The sequence below is a fragment of the Protomyctophum parallelum genome, assembly GCF_964188405.1.
Source record: "Protomyctophum parallelum genome assembly, chromosome: 11".
Lineage (NCBI taxonomy): Eukaryota > Metazoa > Chordata > Actinopteri > Myctophiformes > Myctophidae > Protomyctophum > Protomyctophum parallelum.
Window position 1 is genome coordinate 41365200 of NC_139707.1, and position 16431 is coordinate 41381630.

At 44.2% G+C, this 16431-nt stretch overlaps 1 protein-coding gene across 6 annotated transcripts in view; it reads left to right on the forward strand.

Annotated features, from left to right (window-relative positions):
• lmo7a (LIM domain 7a) overlaps nucleotides 1–16209 on the forward strand; it is a 69004-nt gene extending 52795 nt beyond the window's left edge. For 5 of the 6 annotated variants that reach the window (XM_083777466.1, XM_083777462.1, XM_083777464.1 and 2 more), the window contains 10 exons: nucleotides 1051–1158; nucleotides 2975–3052; nucleotides 3853–4460; nucleotides 6737–6793; nucleotides 7197–7252; nucleotides 8947–9148; nucleotides 11970–12347; nucleotides 13014–13122; nucleotides 14709–14811; nucleotides 15419–16209. In XM_083777466.1, the coding sequence (XP_083633592.1) occupies nucleotides 1051–1158; nucleotides 2975–3052; nucleotides 3853–4460; nucleotides 6737–6793; nucleotides 7197–7252; nucleotides 8947–9148; nucleotides 11970–12347; nucleotides 13014–13122; nucleotides 14709–14811; nucleotides 15419–15441 (1722 nt within the window). In that variant the 3' untranslated portion in view covers nucleotides 15442–16209. The remainder of the gene's footprint in view (nucleotides 1–1050; nucleotides 1159–2974; nucleotides 3053–3852; nucleotides 4461–6736; nucleotides 6794–7196; nucleotides 7253–8946; nucleotides 9149–11969; nucleotides 12348–13013; nucleotides 13123–14708; nucleotides 14812–15418) is intronic. The other variant, XM_083777465.1, reaches the window with a different exon arrangement.
• The last annotated feature ends 222 nt before the right edge of the window (nucleotides 16210–16431 follow it).

Below are 16431 nucleotides of genomic sequence, written 5' to 3' on the forward strand. Positions count from 1 at the left end.
AGATAAAGGGAACTCAACACTCAAATCTGTGCACAATCGATGTATTTATTTGCAAGCTTTCGGCCTATACTGACCTTCAGGCATAATCAAAAAGTGACATAGGACTTGAATATTATGTTCATCACTTGATTGAAGGAATGTTCACAACATTTCAATTAGAACGATAGCTCAGCGCATGGGAGTTGTAGTTCTCAGCGAACCACAAGGCACCCAAAAAGACACTTAAGACCAGAGCAGAGGAAACATCACGAGGAAGAATATATATTACAATTATTTACAAACTAAGTAAACAAAAAACAAAAGACAAAGATGCAATCTAATCCGGCAAAGAGGATGCCAGGCCCATCATCATTAGCCTGGTTAATAAACCAGACTAATATCGCACGGACCGCGGGATATTAGTCTGGGGAGGCTCAGCTTGGATTTCATTTCCAGGGGGGGGCGGGTTGAAACATTTTCTCTTTGACGCAATTGGTCAGAGCTACTTTTTGCCAACGCCTGATTTCGGTCTGGTTTATTAACCAGGCTACATCATCATGCCACCGTCACCCTAGTGCCCATTATTTGGACATAGCAAGCTCACAATGTGTCACATGGTGATAGAATGTGAACACATTAAAGCATAATGATTGTCGAGGTCTGCTGCTGTTGTTTTTAATGGGTGCTTCCCGCTTTGAATATTGAGATGTGAAATACTGAAATGTACTAACCACTGCCAGTAAGAATCACTGAAAGCCACTGAATAGGTTAGCCATTGTGAGTTTAACTCCATTAAACCTAGTGTTCCTTTTCTGGGAATGTCATAATAGGCAAACATTCTGCAAAAAGAGCAGATTGGCTAAACCGGGAAAAAAGTATCGAGGGTGCGGGGGTGGGCAAATGTAGACCCCTGGGGGAACCGGTCAACTAAGTACATAGGGGTGGTAATAGTGGTCAAGAAGATTATTGTTGTCATGCAGTTTTCATAATGACATAATAGTAGTGGACTGTAATAACTGCGTGTGTGTGTGTGTTGATTGACACTGGGTGTGTCTGCGCTCTCATTACCAGCTACCTGTTCCCACAATGACTCCCTCCTCTAACCGCTGGTCGTGGGATCCCGAAGAGGAGCGCAGAAGACAGGAGAAATGGCAAAAGGAGCAAGAGCGCCTCCTCCAGGTACACACGGTGCTCATTGGGTAACCATCTGGGTTTGAACCTGGTTGTCCCACAGTGGCGTGCACAGATAGACACACTTCCCTCTGGACAAATGTGCCCTTTTTGAAGAAAAAAAAACAGTATGTGGACCATGGTGATATTGATCAATTCTTGATAAAAAGCTTCTTATATATTATTTAGGCCCCAAAATCTATAAATCTCACACTATTAACACATTGAGTACGCCGACTGCCTTCAAAATATAGGCTATAGAATACCGGAGGTGTCTGATCGCTTTTACTTTGAAAGCCATGAACCGGAAACACTTTCCTAAAAAAGTTGACTTTACAAAGTGACCTCAACATCCCCGATCATCTTAATATATTGTTTTACGCTCCAAAAAGCGTTCATATTTTGCGGGAGAGACGGATGAGGAGCAGAAAATAAGTGCCAGCATATCGCTCTATTCATCACCACGGAGAGCGCCCTGGATTAGGAGCTACGAGTCATTCTTTCCGTCTCGCTAACGTGGGAGTCAATAATAAGCTAATAGTTGCACTGAGCGTTAGCATGCGAAAAGCGAAATGCCAAAAAAATAAATAGGAAAAATTCTGAATATTAATATCTCGCCCCGCATCGCTGGGATGTCGCTAGGACGTCCTCAGACGTCCTTAGAACTCTACTCTACTCTACTCTATGACGTTCTCAGGCGTCCTACGTGCTGTAAGTGTTAAGGCAACCGGCCGGTTCCACAAGCTGCACAAGGTGCCCTTTTTTTCCACTTGAGCACCTGCCCCTCTAAATGTCTGCGCACGCCACTGTTGTCCCATTTGGGAAGCCAGGCATCACACATCGCCTTGCGAATAGACGCTTCTGGTCTTCACAATTTTTCTATATTTGAACCCTAACAACGGGAGAGATATTGATTCTTGATCTTAAGGCAAAGCTACGCCGTCTGCTCCACGTTTATATCTACCGTTAATGCTTCAGGAAACAGGAGACAGCTTTGTTTAAGGCTACTTACTTTTGTTTCACACATGCAGAATTTGCTTCACTGTGGTGTCCTCCCATTAAGTTAATACTTCAGTCCAGCTATTGCTCAGCTGGCTGTTTTTGAATCAGAAAGCCTCCTCCAGGCTTTTCATTGCTCACTATGCTCGATCAATACCTAGCAGTATTTTCCCCTCGGGATCACAACCAATCCTCCTTTACTGTTCCTAATGGTCTCAGAATACGACCTCTAACACATCATACACAGACACACTTGTGCATATAAATGCAATCTCTCTTCACATCTGTCTAACATATTATCGTGAAATCCTGTCCAAGCACTCCTTAGTTCTGGACAAAGATCAAAGGTGTCCACACAGTGTTGTAGTGCTCCTGCGGTCTTATTCTCTGTTGGTCAAACGGCCTGATTTCTTAATGAGGTGGAGAACCAAGTACAGTACAGCTTCCTAGGACAGTGTTTTAAAGACATTGTGCTCAAGTTAAGGGAATGTTTTGGAAGTATTGTATTAAATAAATCCACGTTCCAGAGAATCAATGTCAATGTTGTGGACTTATTAGCAAAAGGCCGATGCACACCTCAAAAGTCTAGTGACATGTGCGTAGGGCATTAAAGCATACCGGTACTTAAAAAGGTTATCTTTGAAGAACAAAGAAGGGTCCCGCACACTGCCAGAAACTTGCCAAAAATGTTGCTCTTTATTTGTCAACGTTTCGGTCTATTCGACCTTCATCAGGACAGATGTTGTGGACTTCAAAGGTCTGTGTGTGCGTGTGGTTGAGTGTGATTCAAGTCGGTGAACCACTTCCTCCTTGCCTCTGTGTCCAGGAGAAGTACAAGCGTGACCAGGAGAAGATGCAGGAGGAGTGGCTTAAGGCCCAGCAGGAAGTGGCAACCAGCAAGGAGGTACAGAGTCCCCTTACGCAGAAGGGTAAATATGGGGAGGGGAGGCCGTGAGGCTGCCCTCCCCATCCCCTCCCTTACTGTGGCAAGGCTTTTCTTACCCCTCCCTCCCCTACTGGGTTCTGTTTCTTTTTACACGAGTTGGGCGTTGTCATAATCTACTAGAGCCTGGAAAACCATTCTGGCAGCCAGCTCGTAGCATGGCTCGTTAGTAGTCAATAGATACGCCACTATTTTTGTGCCAAACGCACAAACGTTGCAAAAACAGTTTGCGTCACCTCAGTCTTATAACCGGCCATGGTCTAAAATTTAGACCATGGCCGGTTATAAGACTGAGGTGACGGCGTCCGACATACATTCGGCGGTTAAGACTGAGGTTATTGTTTGGGGTAGGGTTAGTAATGTCCGACGTACAGTAGGCTACTGTACATACGTTCACCCGTGGCTTCGTGCGGTGCCACTCAAAGTGACTACTGGGTTGGGCTTGCTGGATGTACTGTACCCCTAGTATGTATACCAGAAGCAGTTGACGGCTGATTTCTCCACTTATGTAAATCGCTCCGGATTAAGAGCGTCTGCTAAATGCCTAAATTGTAAATACACAGTCAAATTTGGAGTGTTAATTGCCTCTGAACAATTTACAACTGCATCATTTGTAGTGTACATTGCCCTTTGTATTAGGTTGTTATTTTAGTTTAGTTAGGGTTTTTTTTAATAATCTTTTGTTTTCTGACTTCTGACACATCATGATCATCAGACATTTAGATTAAATATATTAATATGTCTTTGATTCCCTCTTCCAGTCCGACGTCCAGGAGCCACAGCTGGGCCTACAGGTGAACAGCCACCCCACCAGCCCGCACTCTCCCCTCTCGCCCTTCACCCCGGTCTCCCCCCTCAGCCAGGCCTCGTCCTGGGGCAACCTGCAGGAGGAGGACGCCATGGAGGACGAGGAGCGGAAGAGGAGGGAGGAGCAGGAGTGCCAAAGGCAGGCGGAGGAGAGGAGGAGGCGCGAGGAGGAGGAGCGAGAGCTACAGCGCCTCCAGGAGGAGAGGAAGCGGAGAGAGCAACAGGAGGAGGAGGAGAGGACGAGGATGGAGGAGGAGGAGCTGAGGTGGCAGAGGAGGAAAGAGGAGGAGCGGGCGGAGGAGGAGAGGAGGCGGCGGGCAGCGGAGCAGCAGGAGCAGCAGCGCAGAGAGACGGAGAGGGCACTGGAACTACAGGAGCAGCAGCAGCGCAGGGAGAAGGAGAGAGCCCTGGAACTACAGGAGCAGCAGCGCAGGGAGAAGGAGAGAGCCCTGGAACTACAGGAGCAGCAGCGCAGGGAGAAGGAGAGAGCCCTGGAACTACAGGAGCAGCAGCGCAGTGAGAAGGAGAGAGCACTGGAACTGCAGGAGCAGCAGCAAGAGTGGTCAGTAGGTCACAGTCAGTGTATCTGAAGATGTTGTGGGGGAATTACTCAGACTTGGTACTTAAAAAAGTAGCATTAAACATTTCACTAGGGTAGAAGTACAAAATGTATTGGCATCAAAATGTACTTTACAGTGTCGGTTATGCAGAATGTCCCATTTCACCAAGTTTAAAAGACAATGGGCTCCATTTTCGTCACCGTGTCATTAGTCAGAAGGTTCATTGTTCCGAAATTACTATCCCTCTCTCTAACCCTAACCTAAACATAACCGCATGCACGGGAGCAGTGCATGTTCGCCAACTTTAATGCATGTTCGGAGTCGGACTAACGGGGCTTCGGATCTATGGGCAGTCCCCACCGCTAAACCCCTTATCCTTAATGCTTTGAAAAGTTCAAAGCAATCACTTACTTCAATATAGAAAGTGAAGAAGTAGAAAGTGGACAAAAGTACAGAGATGGCCATGGAAATAGTAACAATAATACGCTTGACTTTTAAAGTAATTAGTTACAAATTGCTCTATCTACGCCTTCCCTCTCAGGGTTGAGGACACCGCGACATGCTTCTTTTAAAACCATGTCACGAGTTCACGTTGATTGAATGTCAAACCCCTCTCCCACAGCGTTAAAGGACAACTTTAGTTTTTTTCAACCAAGGTTCATGTTTTAGGTTGTTAAACTTGTTATTAGAGAAACTAAAAGGTGAGTGTTAATTTTCTTTCATTTGCTGCTTTCTTTCGTTTTAGGTATTTTAGCTCTTTTTGACAGAGGGGTATTCGAGCATGGGGCTAAATATGTATTTTTTTACCAAATTTGATGGTGATTTATTTATTTATTATTCACTATAGTCCTAATAAACCCCAGGAAATTACATCTGGCCACAGAAGATCACAGGATCTACTGAATGTGAAGGTAGCCTACTGGGGGAAGGCTTATACTGTGTGTATAGGCTCAATATGTCAGTTTGTCACATTCAGTAGATCCTGTGATCTTTTGTGGCCAGATGTAATTTCTTGGGTTTATTAGAACTATAGTAAATAATAAATCGCCATAATATTTTGTAAAAAAATACATATTTTGCCCCATGCTCGAATGCCCCCGCCCCCCTGTCAAAAACTGCTAAAATCCGCAAAACGAAAGAAAGCAGCAAATGAAAGAAAATTAACAGTCACCTTTTAGTTTCTCTAATAACAACCTAAAACATGAACCTTGTTTGAAAAAAACTAAAGTTGTCCTTTAAACTTGAATAGTTAAAATGGCCAGTCTACAAGCTCACAACGTGTCAATATAGATTGGCTAGTTGTTTATGGATTTAGTGGTGACGAAAATGGAGCCCCAATGTGTAAAACATTTGCCAAAGTATAATGTAGGTTTTGTCATTCTAATCTGAATCTGCACTGAGTGGAGTCAAACGTTCAATATTTGAAATGATGAAGTAAAGTGAATTCCATCCATCTTAAACCGCTTATCCGTAGTCGGGTTGCGGGGTAAAAGTACCTCAACATTGTACTTTAGTACAGTACTTAAAGGACCACTTCACCACTTTTCAACCTATCTTCATATAATAGGTCCTCACTAATAATCCAAAAAAATTGCACGATTTTTTTCTACTCAGTCTGTGTCTCATGTGGGCAGTTCAGAAACCGTCTTCCAGTGACATCATCATTAGGCAGATTTATTTTTAAACAAGATTTTTTTTTTACAAAAATGTTTCGATTTTCATTATCGTGAGAACGATGGCTTCCATTTTCGCATTGCAACTTTTCAGGACTAGAAAGCCTGCAGTTTATTAGCTATTAGCTTGTATTCCCCATCGATGATGTCACTGGAAGACGGTTTTCTGAACTGCCCACAGCCCTCCTATGATTATTAGTGAGGAGGACCTATTATATGAAGATTGGTTGAAAAGTGGTGAAGTGGTCCTTTAAGTAAATATACTTTAGTTACCTCTGCTCTGAATGCTCGCTGAAAATGCTCGCTTTTTTAAGTACGTATTTTCAATGTGTTGACACTAAACTTCAGTCAGTTGAAGATACAGCGTTTTGTGTCGAGCGACACTTGCGGCTAATCATAAAACGTGCTTAAATGTGCCGTGTTTTTCATCATGCCTCGCCTACGACGCTAATGTTAAGAGAATTAACCACTAACTTTAAACTGTGAGCTGCCTCATTGTCTGTGCGTTATCGTGACATCCCACTGACGTGTGTATGCATGTGCTTCTCTGTCCGCTATAACACACCCACCCTCTCTAAACCCTAAACCTATCCCTTCAACCAAAGGGGTGGGGAATCCTATGGCTTTGTCAATGTCCAGCCTGAGCTATCATTTACAGACAGGTTAGTGCATGAGAGCAATGAGCATGCATGTCTCTACTTCTGCTGGTTTGGCTCTCGTTGTGTATCCACTCCACAGCTACTAAAATAAATATAAATATAAATCACGGTAATTCCACTGGTGAAACCATTGCCTGTAATATTATTAGAAATATAATTGCTAAACGTAAAAAAAAAGAAATGTTTCATGTGACGACAATGTTCCAGTTGCTAAATGTAAAATGTCATGACAGCAAAAATGATATATGATATACGTGAATGTACCGTATCAAAGCAATGCAGTGTATATAGGCACCATCAGCTAACGTTGATCTGTTTGGCTGTTTGAATTGATCCGTTTGCGTTGTAAACTGGATGAAATATGACGAGGGTTGATCGATTTCCTTGACTCTATTTTAATTAACAGGGCAAAGTCTAAATCCACGCCTCACCTCGATGAAGTGGAGAAACGGCAGAGTAAAGGTCAGTTTTCCCGATTCAATTCCACAAATTAAGAGAGATGTTATAGATCAGCCTCAGTGCTGCTAATTGTATTGTATTGTGTGTGTGTGTGTGCGTGCGTGCCCTGAATATATCTGCGTGTGTCGGTGCATATCTGTGAACAATCATATCTGCATGTACACTTCGGTCAGTGTGTACTATGAATTTAGGATTGCATATCAACGATCTAACAATAATAATCCTGACCTAAACAACCATGCTGTGGGCTGTACCACAGGGTTGCATGGGCAAATGGGGGGCATGACCCACTGGTTGGTGGAGGACGAGTTGAGGCGTAAGCGAGACAAACAGGCACAGATTCAAAGGGCCGCGTCAGAGCTGGAGCTGGAGAGGAGACACATCCTCAATGCCATGAGATACAGACAGCCAGAGAGAGGTGTGCCGAGTCACAGACCTGCTCGTCTCCAAATCAATTACCACCGTGATCCACTCAATCTTCTCTGTGCACAACTAAGTCCCAGTTTTCAGAGTTGGGCTGAGCCAATCAAACAAAGTGTTTGTCTTGGGCTCAGCCAATCAAACAAAGTGTTTGTCTTGGGCTCAGCCAATCAAACAAAGCGTTTGTCTTGGGCTGAGCCAATCAAACAAAGTGTTTGTCTTGGGCTTCGTACACACCTACACAACAAATGTTCGGTCCATGTGCGATGTCTGATTGCCGTTTGATTGCTGCTCCAATTCATTTTCAATGGGAGTCGCATGGTTTGACCAAACATTTGTGTTTGATGAGTGGGGTGCAATCAGCAATCAGCAATCAAACACAAATGTTTGATCAAGCCATGTGACTCCCATTGGAAAAGCATTGTGGTGGCCCAAAAAAGAAAAAAAAGAAACGACCACACATTGCTTGATTATGGTGTTTGGTTCGTGTGAATGAGGCCTTGGGCTGAGCCAATCAAACAAGGATATGAGAAAATGAATTTGAACAGGAAACAGGTATGCCACCTTCTGAAAACTGGGACTACAGTCATACACAGATCCAATCACTAATTATTTACATTGATTCACCAGCCAATCAATCAACCAATCAATCAGTTACCCAGAAAATTACTTTGAGTACAATGTTGGTATTTTATCCTGACCTACGGTATACCTAAACGTTGCGTGTTCTCACATTGCACGTCGTTTCATACATGCTTTTTGCATCCAATATGACATTGTAGTTGCAGCGATTGCGTAATGTGAACAATAACATAGTACTTTCTTTTAACCCCTTTTGGTGTTGGCATTATGTTATGCTTTAGCTATTGAAAAATAGCAGATCTACAAGCTCGTAGCGCGCCACCGAGTGGCGCGCTACGAGCTTGTAGATCTGCTATTTTTGAAAAATCAAAGAACGACTGACATAGAAACATAGCTTTTTCAGGAAACTGTCAGGACGTAGAAGACATTTTTTTAATCTGATCTCGGGTCAGAATGGGTTAAACATGTTATAATTTAGCTATTGAAAAATTGCAGACCTACAAGCTCATAGCGCGCCACCGAGTGGCGCGCTATGAGCTTGTAGGTCTGCTATTTTTGAAAAAATCGTGAAAATAGGATTTAGAAGATTATTTTAAAATTTTGAGGTCCGGCCTAAACGGGTTAATGACCACAGACTGAGCACCATTCAATGCTGTCCCTCAATGCCGTTCCCCCCTCTCTCTCTCTCCGTCCAGTGACGGGCAGTGGCGTGGTGGGGGAGACGTCGTCATGGAGAGACTCTCAGAAGAAAGGCCAGTCCCAGGCGGAGCTGGAGAGACAGCAGATCCTGCAGGAGATGAAGAAGAAAACCCCCCTGCTGACGGACAACAGCTGGATCCGGCAGCGTGCCGCCGCCGCCGCCGCCCCCAAGGAGCCCGTCCACCTGCCAATGCGCAGGTAACACACTACTACACTGCACTACACTCAGGTCACGTTCACAGGTAACACACTACTACACTGCACTACACTCAGGTCACGTTCACAGGTAACACACTACTACACTGCACTACACTCAGGTCACGTTCACAGGTAACACACTACTACACTGCACTACACTCAGGTCACGTTCACAGGTAACACACTACTACACTGCACTACACTCAGGTCACGTTCACAGGTAACACACTACTACACTGCACTACACTCAGGTCACGTTCACAGGTAACACACTACTACACTGCACTACACTCAGGTCACGTTCACAGGTAACACACTACTACACTGCACTACACTCAGGTCACGTTCACAGGTAACACACTACTACACTGCACTACACTCAGGTCACGTTCACACCAGGTAACACACTACTACACTGCACTACACTCGGGTCACGTTCACACCGGAGAGCTTTGCTGCGGTTAAAACGGATCGTGCTGCGCATTTTCTTTTTTTGTTTTTAAGATATTTTTTTGCGGCTTACGCCTTTTATTGATTTTTGAAGGGACAGACAGTAGGCTGACAGGAAACGGGAGAGAGATGGGGGGATGACATGCAGTAAAGGCCGTGTCGGGTCCGGGAGTCGAACCCGCGGCACACTGCGACTGGATTACCAGTCCGGTGCCCAGACCGTTACGCTACGGCCTGGGCGTGCTGCGCATTTTCAGAAAGTGCAGTTCGTTTGGCAGGTTCATTCGAATCCTAATGCGTATCAAAGAACCGCATTCTACTCCGAGCAAAAACAGGGCTTTCGCTTCGCTTCCAATCGCACTTGATTACGATTCGGTGCAGGTGTGAATGCAATCCGCAGTAAATAAAGGAAATGAAGCAAACAATGTGGCGGGTGAGGAGCTGAACACAGTTGGAGACGGAGAAGGCATATTTTACGCAGCGCAAAGATACCGTCGATAGACGTGGTCGAATGAGGAGACTGAAGCCCTGATCGAAATGAGGACAAGTACATTAATCAATTGCTTAAGAAAACACATAAAAACACTGCAGTGTATTATAGCCTACAGAATTTTCTGTCTGTGCGTGCCGTAAACATGGAGTGCTGTCACTGTGTGGGGACTGGAGAGTAGGGACTTTCATCTTGATAAACTTGTCTGTTATATCAGTGCGCTCAGGGCTGTGCCTCCATGCCCAAAAGAACAGTGCGTGGCTGCATGCGTATAGTGAGAGAGAGGGGGGGGGGGGGGGGGGGAATCCAGTCCCAGACAGCACGACACATGCACGTTATGAGTATAATTTTATCACCATAGATTTCACTGTGTAGGCTAGTTTATGAATGGAACACATTGATAAAGGTCCCCCATGCTGCGTTTCCAATTGCTGCGGATGACAGTGTGAAGGCAAACCGCAGCAAATTAAATATGCAAGAATCCCAATTTCTCCGCCCATACGCATCGAGTCTACCGAAGTATTATTAGGTGGGAATGTGACCTTAGCGCCTCTCGCAATTTTGGCGCCTCCTCGCCACTTCCGTTTCATCTGAGCATATATAGCTCGCTTGTTAGCAGAAATGAAAAAAAAAAACAAGCTCTAAAGATATTATAAAATATATTTCAGTGAACGGAAAAGGCAGCTTCCTTACTCTGATTTTGGGAGGTGTAGTTCCAGACTCTATAAAGCATTCGAACATGCATTCTGATTAAAAGTGTGAAAAATGTTTTCGTAGAATGACCCACAAACATTAAGTTAGTAAACGGCCAACGGGACTGAATGAAAGGTTATGTATGTATGTTATTTTTATGTTATGATGTTACAGTACACTGGGCTTTGTCAGTGTACCGTTTGTGTGTTTAACCACTTAACAAACAAAAAAATCTAAATTTATAAATTTGATTTACAAGCTCACAACGTGCCACAGTTTATTTTTTGCCTCTATGGCATGCCCAAAATTGGTGACTCATAATTAAAGTGGTTAAATAAACCATAAACATACTAATATTTTCAGTGTCCTCAATGGTCTGCTTAAATGTTGCCTCTCAAAGGATGGATGGCTACCAGTCTCAGTCTGCTTTTGTCCAATCTGGTCTCATTAATAAACACGAACAAAAGATTCAAAGAAATGTGGGTACAGATGAAAATATGAGAAATGAGAAGGAAATGCTACAAAAACCCAAATATTTATTTATAGCCTTAAATAAGCCCCTTTTGCAGCACTATGATTTATACCTACAGACCACTTTGCAAAGAGTGTCAAGTGTCCACCCTTAAGGGCCTTTCAAACGGGAAGCGATTTAACGCGTTTATATTATATTCTCTGTACGCGCAGAGAAGACGTTGGGCAACATCGCTCGTTTCGTGCACACGCCCGCGACTCACCAGACCTGGATTCAGTTTAGCATTTCTTTTTAACGCTTGAGCAGAACTGGAGCAGACCTGTTGATCCATCCAACAACGTGTGCGTTCGTCGCTGCCCGTTTGAAAGGCCCTTTACTCAGTCAACATTGTTTTGAGTCGACCCTTTAAACGCATTGCTAAGTGGTCTTTACTGTATGTACATATACAGTAGCCGTTGGGTTCCGAAGCCCTACTCAAAACGTTGTAAAGGGTGACCTATTTAAGGCTATTAATAAACATTTCTTCGTGGGATTATGCAATGGCTTGGAGTTGTCGTCTCATTTTTCACATGTTTTGCCCGTTTGCTGAAAGATAGTTGGAACCGTATCTCGGAAAATAAAAATATAGACTGTCAGCCAGTTCATCCTATTAGGAAATGCTTCTACTAACTGGTCTAACGTGGTGCTGGTTGCTCGGATATCACTTGGCTTCGCAGAGGAGAGTCCCTCGACAACCTGGACACGCCTCGCAGCTCCTGGCGGTCGTCGTGGACGCCGGGCAGCACCTCCTCCATCCCCAACTACAGTCGGCCTCACTCCGCCCTCTCCGGCAGCAGCACCGGCTCCTCCTATGGCGTCTACGGCGTCGGAGGAGGAGGCGGGCAGCAGCAGGGGGGGGCCGGGGGGCTGACACGGCCCGGCTCGGCCACCCTGCCGTCCTCTTACTCCATGGGCTCCCTCCGAGGCGGGGCAGGAACACCCTCGTCCTCCCAGTGGTCTCAGCATTCGTCCTCCCCGTCGCCGTCGTCTCCCTCCCCCACCACCTCCCCCGAGCCCCCCTCGTCGGAGTCACGGCCTCCTCAGCACCGGAGCAGGTAAACGAACGGCCAGGAAAACGCTCTCTAAATGCCTCTAAAACCCTGTCTGATACGGGGCTCAAATACTGGTCCAGCTTCTTCTAGGCCCGTTATAACCACTGATGCGGGGTGCGATTGCATAACCCTGGTTTGGGAGTGGTGGTAAAAGGGAAACTTTGTCTGTCATGCAGTTATTTATTTTGGATGTGTTTGGATGGTTCCATTTATTTTGTCAAACTAATATACATTCGCTTCACTTCAGATCCAAATGATTACATGGAGGCGATATACTGTGTAACTGTTGTCGGATGGCATCTCCCCCTTGGCTTTGTCATTCGGTTGCATACATTTGTGTGTGTGTGTGTGTGTGTGTGTGTGTGTGTGTGTGTGTGTGTGTGTGTGTGTGTGTGTGTGTGTGTGTGTGTGTGTGTGTGTGTGTGTGTGTGTGTGTGTGTGTGTGTGTGTGTGTGTGTGTGTGTGTGTGTGTGTGCGTGCATGCATAACTTCTTTGTAATGAAACGGTTTTCTTTAGATCACACACACAAAAGATCAATACATAAAACAACACAGTACATTCACACACATAATATATATGTATATATTAATGTATAATTAATGCCTAGATTGCATATACTGTATTTCTTAGCTCCATCTCAATCACGGTTTAACATTCTGCAAATCTAGGTCAGTGAGTGGCAAGAAAATCTGTACGTTCTGTGACAGCCCACTGGGAAAGGGAGCCGCCATGATCATCGAGTCCCTCGGGCTCTGTTATCATTTGGGCTGTTTTAAGGTGAGAGTTTAAACGTCGTCCACGTCGTCGGACCAACCTTGGCCTGGAGATTCTTGCCAATCTTGGTCGGGTTTAATTCCCTGCACCAGAAACTAACCTCGTCTGTTCACTTGTTTATATTCTACTAACCAGATGGATCGCAATGGAAGCGGATCCCTTTACTGCACTAACTAACACACTTCTTCATCAACTCCCACTAATCTGTGAGCCACACTAATCAATGCACACGCCTGTTCTATTTCTTCCTATAACACCGGATTCTGGTTGCTGGTCTTTAAAACGTGGAGCTTTTGGTTGTTACTAGGGTCTCTGAACTGTCGCTCTCTCCTGCATCTAATTGGTTATCATGGCTGTCATCCTCCCAGCCGTCTGTCAATCATTCTGATCGTTTTTTTTCTTATCTCTGTGACTTTGCTGTTTCTCTGCCGTGGCTCATGTTCTGCAGTATACTTACATGTACAGTATATGTCCCAGAGCCATGCTCTAAAGCCCCGGTTCATACTTATACTCACACGCACATGGGTGTCGCGTGCTGAAAATAGCATACCTACGAGCTCATAATCCACGGCGGGTTCAATGCCAGCACCAGTGTTGTTTTCGTCGACTAAAACTAAGACGAAAAATGTTCGTCGACTACCATTTTTCACTGACAAAAACGAATGGAAACTAAATGAAAATTAAGCTACGATGACTAAAACTAAGACTAAATATACTGACAATTTCATCGACAAATAAAAACTAGACAAAAATGTTAGGAAGGGACTAGTGGACAAGATATCCAGTATAAGTCATTTTACACTTGGTTGCATGCTGAAAATAGCTGATCTACAAGCACACAAGTTGTGTAAAAACACTCATTACGACGGCATCAAGACCCGCCAAAATACATTTTAGTCGACTAAATCAACTGTAGATTTAGTCGACTAAAATCTTATGACATTTAGTCGACTAAAACTAGACTAACACTAAGACATTCCAGGTGACTAAAATGTGACTAAAACTGAATGAAGTTTCAGTCCAAAGACTATGACTAAAACTAAAATAGAAATTTGCTGCCAAAAACAACACTGGCCAGCACGTAGGTCTGCTGTTTCCGGCACGCGACAAACGGCATGGTGCAACGGAGCATACATTAGGCTTTAGCTCCTGCGGAGCGGGACATTTAAGGCTATACGTGCTAAAATCCTGCCGTGTTAATTTCAAGAAACATAATTAAAAGCCTAATGTACTACGTACCCATAATGAAATCCTCAATGTTCATTTAACTCAGTGTATAAATGTAACCGGATCACATTTGTACTACCCTTTGGATTTACACATGTTTAGCAACTCGTAATATCATAATACCTATATACCTATATAATACCTGTAATAACGGCTCATAATGTAATCATTTAAATGTAATAATCAGCTCGTCAAAAAATGAACTTATAACTGCCTCATAATTACATTATGAGTTGCTACAACATTGGATAAATGAACAGTGAGGATTTTATTTTACTGGTATACATATATATACACATGCACATTCCTGGTATACTGTATATGGTATATACTTTGTCCCCCCCCCCCCCCCCCCCCCACAGTGCATCGACTGTAAGTCCGACCTGGGAGGATCAGAGATCGGGGCCGAAGTCAGGATACGAAGCAGACAGCTCTACTGTAACTCCTGCTACAACCGACTCAAAAGTGAGTATTATTAGCCCATTTTGGGGCGAGAACCCATTTTGGTGTTGCATTATGTAATGCTTTAGCTATTGAAAAATCACACCCGTGTGAACTGAGTGGTGCAACTCCCCCCCCCCCCCCCCCCCCCCCACCACCACTCTCTCTCTCTCTCTCTCTCTCTCTCTCTCTCTCTCTCTCTCTCTCTCTCTCTCTCTCTCTCTCTCTCTCTCATTAGCAGGCAACACAGCAGCACTATCACTCTCTCTGTTTCTGGCGCCCCCTACTGGTACAAATAAGTCATATACTCGCGCTCATGGCCACATAGGCACGGACATTGCTGGTCGTAGGAGTGGTTGCACCACTGCAAAATAGCAGATCTACAAGCTCATAGCGCGCCACCGAGTGGCGCGCTACGAGCTTGTAGGTCTGCTATTTTTTGAAGAATCGTGAAAAAGTGACATGAAAGTGTCATAGAAAAACATAGCTTTTTCAAGAAAACAGTCAGGATTTTAGAAGACATTTTTGCAGAATCGTTCCCAGGTCGAAATTGAGTTAGGCGCCCCACAAACTCTGTATGGCCAGAGGTTTCAGGCTAATAATCCTGTGGGTTTCCCCTTCCTTGTTGTAGCCGGCCAGCCAACCCCCATGTGACGGGACTGCACTCCAGCAAATCGATGAGGAAACCACTCTGGACAACAACCCGTGAACAACCGCAGCCATGGAAACCAGGCCAGGAACACCGCAGCCTAGATGCATTCGCATTTATGATTCCACAAAGACCCCCCTCCCGGCCTCCCCCAAACCCCGCTCTGATCATCATATTCATTCTCTTTACAGTGTGTGATTGAGAGGGTAATCTCGTCAAGGTTTAGCAAACGTTAATGTGTTTATATCTTAATAATAAGTATTACAAATTGTACAAAGTTATAAGGGATGTGCATGCAGCAGAGAGTTTTTAGATGTTTCACCCAAGAAAACACTGCTCAAGTGTTATATTGTTTTTAAAATTATAATAAGGCAGATCATGACCGATTTTGATAAATATTATGAAAAGGGTATCGGAGACAGAAGATTAGATTGGGGGAAAACCTTGCACCTTCATCTCCTCTCATCTAGGCCTTATTTCTGCTGAGTCTTGCGCTATTAAAAAATGTTTTGTCAACTAAGCTGTGCTTACCATGTCTATGTGCCTTCATGTTTCCTAACAAGGGAGAAGTAATAGAGGTGAAATTATTTCCAAATGTATTTAAACATTTTCACGGTTATTTGGAGCACTTATCATGAGTTTTCACTGTTGGAATTACAAATCGAGGACTTTTTCCTGAGAGAAAAACAAACAAACGCAAACATATTGTCTGGAATGATATTGAGGCAAACTTTCTTCTGTAACGTTTTGTAAATAAAATGACCAAATGCTCATCTTGTCGTCTGACTGTGCACTTGTGTTCACTGAACTGTAGGATGTTAATGTGGTTCTATTTACTCTGTGATGTTTGGCTCATTCTCACAGGATCTCTCTCTCTCTCTCTCCTACTGAAAGGAATTTCAATGAGGCTTTGTGCAAGGACCTGCGTGCTCCATGTTCAAAGCCAATTTGTCATGCATATTTCAGTCAGCGTGCTTGCATTACACTTGATTACT